The sequence below is a fragment of the Colossoma macropomum genome, unplaced genomic scaffold (genome assembly GCF_904425465.1).
Source record: "Colossoma macropomum unplaced genomic scaffold, Colossoma_macropomum, whole genome shotgun sequence".
Taxonomy (NCBI): domain Eukaryota; kingdom Metazoa; phylum Chordata; class Actinopteri; order Characiformes; family Serrasalmidae; genus Colossoma; species Colossoma macropomum.
In genome coordinates this window covers 19,845,250-19,852,701 of record NW_023494788.1, presented here as the reverse complement: position 1 = coordinate 19,852,701, position 7,452 = coordinate 19,845,250, and the positions used below count along the sequence as shown (strand labels likewise).

Below are 7,452 nucleotides of genomic sequence, written 5' to 3'. Positions count from 1 at the left end.
TACAGACTTGACATTATAATATGAGCAGAACCCTTTTTGGTGCTATAAAGAACCCTTTTCAAAAAGGTTCTATATATAACCATCTGGAGCACGCTGCAATCTGAAGAACTCTTTCACAATCTAAAGAATCCTTTAATCATGCAAGTGGTTCTTAGAGTGTTCATGGTTCTATATTGAACCACTTTCTTTACTAAAGAACCCTTGAAGAACCACTTTTTTTTTAAGTGTGTAGGCCTATGTCAGTTGTCATGAAGACCTTATGTAGAATTATGCAGAGCCCTTTGTATGATTAAAAGGGTTCCTTACATGGTGAAAAGGTTCTTCAGATTGATGGAGAATGTGTTGGACATGGTTCATGTACATGGCACCTTTTTGAAAATGGTTCTAACCCTTTTTTAAAAAGGGCTCTTCTATTGTTACAAGCTTGACATCATAGCTATAGCAAAACCCTTTCTGGTGCTGCATAGAACCCTATGGGTTCTATATACAACCATCTTGTACTTTGCAATCTGCAATCTGAAGAACTCTTTCATGATCCAATCCTTTAATCATAGAATATAGAACCATTTTCTTTATTGAAAAAACCCTTGAAGAACCATCATTTTGAAGGCCTATGTCTGTTGTCATGAAGGGCTTATGTCCAATTATGTAGAATCCTTTGCATGATTAAAGGGTTCCTTGCATGGTGAAATGGTTCTTCAGATTGATGGAGAATGTGTTTATGGTTCTATATAGCACCAAAAAGAGGTTTTCTAATGTTACAGATTTGACATCATAACAATAGCAGAACCATATTTGGTGATACATAGAACCATTTAAAGCACTCTGCAATCTGCATTCTGAAGAACCCTTTCACAATGCAAAGAACCCTTTAATCATGCAAAGGGTTCTACATAATTCTGCATAAGGCCCTCATGACAACTCACATAGACCTGCACACTCAAAAAAGATGGTTATTCTGGGGTTCTTTAGTAAAGAAAATGGTTCTATATAGAACCATGAACACTCAAAGAACCCTTTGCATGATTAAAGGGTTCTTTGCATTGTGAAAGTGTTCTTCAGATTACAGATTGATGAGTGCTGTAGATAGTTTTATATAGAACCTTTCTGAAAATGGTTGTAAATAGCACCGAAAAAGGTTCTGCTATTGTTATGGATTTATATGGGTAAACCAGTCTGCTACAGCGCCACCCTGAGGCAGACTAGCGCTGCATCTGTAGTTAGTTAAGACAGTATAATATTATAATAAGCTTATTTTCAGAGACTCCCCAGAAATGGGGCATTAAGGGGGTCCAAAATGATAATTAGGGGGTCCCAGATCCCCAAGACCCCCTGTATTTTGCACAAGAGCAAGAAACCATGGATTTAGGTTCATTGGGTCTTTCCTTCTCTTAGAAAGTTACTATTTCGCTTATGACAGCAGCATGAAAGGCCTGGGTTTTTAAAATTTCTATTTTGTCCGTTCATCAAGAAATGGTCACACAAGGTAAAGGACTTTTTCAAATGGAGTTAAATAAATCAATAAATGAATTAATTAATTTCATTTAAAAAACGAGATACAAGGTTTTCTTAGACATTGACGATATACATACACATACATCTACACACTCTCTCTCTGTATTTTTCCTGCTGGTTTAAATAACCATCCTGCCTTTGATCTGTGACCAGTGCGATGCCCCTTCTTCATGGATGTGGGTTTTCTGTCCCCTGCTAAGTAATCAGGTGATCATCTAATTGAATAGTGTGTTATAAAAGCAGTGTCTATCTGTAACGCAGTGTTGTGTGACCCTGACTCTGAGCTCTGCTGGCTTTCATAGAGCCATTCAAATATATGGTGCATGAAACAGCACTATCATCTGAGAAGAGTTTATATACACATGGATGAATGAGGTTCTATAAGAAGCTACTTTATTCAGTCTGCTTCCTTTCGTATGATTAAGCAGCCTATTGACACATAAATTAAAAGCAATTGTAGGCATAACTTGGGGATGCTTTAGCTACCTCGTCTAGAGCAAGTAGACTCAGTGTAAAGCAGTAAAGACACACTAGCCTACATAGCACAAATATTTGCCCATGAGCTGTTCTGAAACAGCTGATGTAAATAATCTAGAATGCCACATTGTAAAATGGTATGGCGTGTGCTGACAGACTCAAACTGTACTACCTTACCAACTATAAAATGTTTGACATGAATAGTTTATCTATGATTGTATAAAAACCCTTTTATATTTATTCACAGAGCAGCAGTTGTATGCTACACATTTGTATCTCATGAGTTTTGAGCTGACTGAAATAAAAAGAAAAAGATTGAGAGAAACATTCTTAATATTGATATTGATGTGTGAAGTGTTCTTTTGCTTTTGTTCACTTTACAAAATAAAGAAAAAAGTAAAGCAAAGAAGAAAGATTGAGCCCGAACTCTGCCAAAATATCAGGTTCAGCTCAGCAATTTTAATATTTGCCAGATTAACCTGAATGCGGCTTCGTTCACTCAGTCAATCAGTCTGTAAAACATCATCTTGTTCTCTGAACTAAATGCTCTTCTTTCTATTTGTTTCTGGCTAATTCCAGTTTGTTCAGTTGTTCCATCATCACCGCTGCTTACTGAAACGCTCGCTTAGAGGCAAAGATGGTTCAGAGTTTGATGTAGGTCTGCTCTCACACTCGGAATCTGACCAGACGGGCTGCAGATCAAATATATTTTATAAAATTTATCTAATGGATCTGTTTTCTGTTTCTATATGTGCTAATGAAGTAATGATTAGTATAAGGGTTGTATATATGCTTTTCCAAACTGTCTAAAGTGTGCTTCTTTTCACTGTTGTCTGCTGAGCAACAGGCATCATGACTAGAAAGCATTCAAAGCCAGCACACTTTGCATTTTTCACCTCACTTTTAAGTTGAAAAGCCATCGACTTTTACTCTAAATGCCATAGAAGAGTGCTATACATCATCTACACCAAAAAAAAGCTTGTATTGCCTGTTTTCGAATTGCAGTCTTTCTTTTACCTGTGTTTTTTGATATCTACGTTTTTAATCTATTACTTTTCTAAATTTTCTACACTCTTAAAAAAGTTCTTCAATGATTCTTTAGTAAAGGTAATAGTTTTATATAGAACCATGACCACTCAAAGAGCGAATTGCATGCTTAAATGGTTCTTTGTCTGTTGCATGTGGTTCTAAAATGGAACTTTTTGAAAGGGGTTCTATGTAGCTCCAAAGAGGGTTCTGCTATGGTTATGATGATAAGATTGTAACATTAGAAGAACCCTGTTTGGTGCTATATAGAATCCTTTTCAAAAAGTTTCTATGTAGAACCATAGACAACACATTCTCCATCAATCTGAAGAACCATTTCAATGTGCAAAGAACCCTTTAATCATGCAAATGGCTCTTTGGGTGTTCATGGTTCTATGTAGAACCATTTTCTTACTAAAGAACCCTTGAAGAACCATCTTTTTTTAAATGTATATCTATAATAAAGTGTGCCAGCTTCTTGTGTTTACTTATTCCAATACATGAACCTGACCCCTAAGACAGTGTCCAGTTTTTTAAGCACGAAACGTGGCCTCATGTTTGAAAAGGTGTCATCTAAGGAACCCCCAAATGTGAGGCACTACTTAGCAACCAGTGTTCACAATTATTGTGGAAAAAAACATGCTGTTGTCATTAATAAGAACGCTTTTCAACCAATTAGATTGTGGCATCAGAATGGACTAAATATGACTATTTATCCAAATAGGTTGTCAAACATTTAGGCTAATGTTAATGTTAATACAATGCTAGTGGTTAGAGTGCAATACCTTGAGAGCATCAACTTGGTTGAGACATTTTTAAAAGGGGTGGGGGAACCTTCTTTTTTTCCGTGCTGGGGCTCGTATAATTCTGGTTACGTCGCTGAGAGGAACAAAAAACATCTTTGCAGATTTTGACCGCTCAACAATCACTCATGACTCTGATGGACAAAAGACATGCAAGTCACTACAACTAACAAGATTTCAAAGAATAAGGATGAACTGATGAAGAAACAGTTAGCAATCTCGGAGTTCATTATCCAACACTGGTTTCTGATCACCTGCCATCATTACGGTAGTCTAAGTGTAAACAAACTGACCAAGCCTTTCCACAGGCTTATCAACACAATCAAATGAATTCAGTGCAAAACACTCGTTCCTCACTCTGACACCCTCAGTTTGAGCCTGGTCATGCATATTATAAACATACAAAGGAGTCTGCATTGTATGAACGGGCCATGAGGTGGCGTAGTCGGCAGGATCCCTCCATAAAGCATCATGTCCTGTTCATTTCCTCGGCAGGCAAAAGGTGGGACGTCCCGGATGTGCAGGACATTTCGGAAGGGTGTGCCAGGTATTCGGGTGAGGTCAGGTTCTGGCTGGTCTCCTGAAGGGGCCACATCTCCTGCCAGGTGAAGGAGGGCAGGTGGGCCGGATGGCTGCTGAGCAGTGGTCTTCGCTGTCTGTAGTTTGACCACACCTGCAAGAGGGTCTCCTTGAAGGGCCGTGTGGTCAGCGTGTAGAGGATAGGGTTTAGAGCGCTGTTTATGGGCAGGATGAAGATGACCACCCATGAGCTGATGGTTCCTGAACACATACAAGGCCATGAATAATACATTTGAGCCATAAGAAGTTCTTGGCAATTTGGTAATGGCATTGTGCTCTCTGTTTTTGTTTGGGAACATCATTTTATTCAGATAAGAAGCACAGAAGCAAACATTTATGGCTAAGCAGTTTTATAAAACGTTCCAGAAGATAATGAAGGAACATAAAAGGATGCAGAGGACATATGACAATCTGTCTAATTGTACCCAAGCAGAAAAAATGAAGATACAAAGACGACTCTTTTCATTTTACGAAATGTCCCAAATGCTGAAGTGTCATTTTAAAACAGACCAGACTACATTACCAAATACAGCTTTTTCCCTTCAGCATTTTCAGCTGACACAGCCCTCAGAACAAAAGCTAAAAGACCAGGGATGATAAATGACCTCACAGAACCGAATGTCCCTGAACACCATGAAAAGCCCCTGAGGAAGCACTTACCTGGGATTTCCACCTCCATAAGTGATAAGATCTTGAGGATGAAAATGGGAATCCAGCAAAGTGAATCTGTGATGACAATGGAGAAGAAGCGTTTGGCTATAGTCAGTTCTTTCTTTATGTGGTTGCTGTATTTGGTCGTCTGGGTTCCGGTCCTCTGGATGTTATAAAACATGCTCCCATAGGACAACACAATGATGAGGAATGCCACCAGGTTCAGACCTACAAAGAAAGAAGACATCATTTGAATAACAATGTAAATGGACAATTATATATATATATATATAATATATATATATATATTATATACATATATATACATATATATATATATATGCAGCGGGGCAAAAAAGTATTTAGTCAGCCACTGATTGTGCAAGTTCTCCTACTTAGAAAGATGAGAGAGGTCTGTAATTTTCATCATAGGTATTCACTTCACACTTCAACTATGAGAGACAAAATGAAAAAAAAAATCCAGGAAATCACTTTGTAGGATTTTTACAGAATTTATTTGTAAATTATGGTGGAAAATAAGCATTTGGTCACCCTTCTATTTGGTTCACTCTTCTGTCCTCCACTCATTACCTGTATTAATGGCACCTGTTTGACCTCGTTATCTGTATAAAAGACACCTGTCCACAGCCTCAAACAGTCACCCCAAACTCAACCATGGCCAAGACCAAAGAGCTGTCGAAGGACATCAGGAAGAAAATTGTAGACCTGCACCAGGCTGGGAAGAGTGAATCTACAATAGGCAAGCAGGTTGGTGTGAATAAATCAACTGTGGAAGCAATTGTAAGAAAACGGAAGACATACAAGACCATTGATAATCTCCCTCGATCTGGGGCCCCACGCAAGATCTCATCCCGTGGGGTCAAAATGATCATGAGAACGGTGAGCAAAAATCCCAGAACTACGCGGAGGGACCTGATGAATGAGCTGCAGAGAGCTGGGACCAAAGTCACAAAGGCTACCATCAGTAACACACTATGCCGAGAGGGACTCAAATCCTGCAGTGCCAGGCGTGTCCCCCTGCTTAAGCCAGTACATGTCCAGGCCCATCTGAAGTTTGCCAAAGAGCATATGGATGATCCAGAAGAGGATTGGGAGAATATCATGTGGTCAGATGAAACCAAAATAGAACTTTTTGGTAAAAACTCAACTCGTCGTGTTTGGAGGAAGAAGAATGCTGAGTTGCATCCCAAGAACACCATACCTACTGTGAAGCATGGGGGCGGAAACATCATGCTTTGGGGCTGTTTTTCTGCAAAGGGGACAGGACGACTGATCCGTGTTAAGGGAAGAATGAACGGGGCCATGTATCGTGAGATTTTAAGCCAAAACCTCTTTCCCTCAGTGAGAGCATTGAAGATGGAACGTGGCTGGGTCTTCCAGCATGACAATGATCCCAAACACACCGCTCGGGCAACGAAGGAGTGGCTCCGTAAAAAGCATTTCAAGGTCCTGGAGTGGCCTAGCCAGTCTCCAGACCTCAACCCCATAGAAAATTTGTGGAGGGAGTTGAAAGTCCGTGTTGCCCAGCGACAGCCCCAAAACATCACTGCTCTAGAGGAGATCTGCATGGAGGAATGGGCCAAAATACCAGCTACAGTGTGTGCAAACATGGTGAAGACTTACAGGAAATGTTTGACCTCTGTCATTGCCAACAAAGGTTATGTTACAAAGTATTGAGTTGAACTTTTGTTATTGACCAAATACTTATTTTCTTATTTATATACAAAGTGATTTCCTGGATTTTTTTTTCTCATTTTGTCTCTCATAGTTGAAGTGTACCTATGATGAAAATTACAGACCTCTCTCATCTTTCTAAGTAGGAGAACTTGCACAATCAGTGGCTGATATATATATATATATATGATATATATATATATATATATATATATATATATATATATATATTGCACCTACAGGACTGGGGCTCAGTTTGGTCTGCTGAAGCAATAAGATTTCCCTTCACTGGAACTAAGGCCAACCCCTGAAAAACAACCCCATAGCAATATCCCTCCTCCACCAAACTTTACACTTGGCACAATGTAGTCAGACAGGTAACGTTCTCCTGGCCAAACCCATTTATCAGACTGCCAGAAAGAGAAAAGCATGATTTGTTGCTCCGCAGAATATATTTCCACTGCTCTAGAGTCCATATATATAAAGTGCCTCCACCATTATTCACCTTTCTTCAAGACTTCATCTGTTTCAGCGAGATGGGAATAGAGCTTGTGGGTTGGGTTGGGTGCTATGAGATTCATGACTCTTGTGCACCCCCTCTGGTGCAGTACTGACCACCTGTGGTTCTCCTCAGTAACTCTGACCTGTCATGCATCACTACAGTGCTGGAAATCACACCAATAAAACACTGATAATCTCTTAAAGA

The 7,452-nt window shown here is 39.4% G+C and overlaps 1 protein-coding gene across 1 annotated transcript in view; it reads right to left on the bottom strand.

The window, feature by feature from the left end:
- Positions 1–4,260: 4,260 nt before the first annotated feature.
- The window catches only part of rxfp1 (relaxin family peptide receptor 1), a 138,923-nt gene continuing 135,731 nt past the window's right edge, over positions 4,261–7,452 (bottom strand). The window contains exons 17-18 of the mRNA XM_036568772.1: positions 5,061–5,279; positions 4,261–4,601 (exon numbers count right to left, since the gene is read on the bottom strand). Of these exons, the coding sequence (XP_036424665.1) occupies positions 4,291–4,601; positions 5,061–5,279 (530 nt within the window). The 3' untranslated portion in view covers positions 4,261–4,290. The remainder of the gene's footprint in view (positions 4,602–5,060; positions 5,280–7,452) is intronic.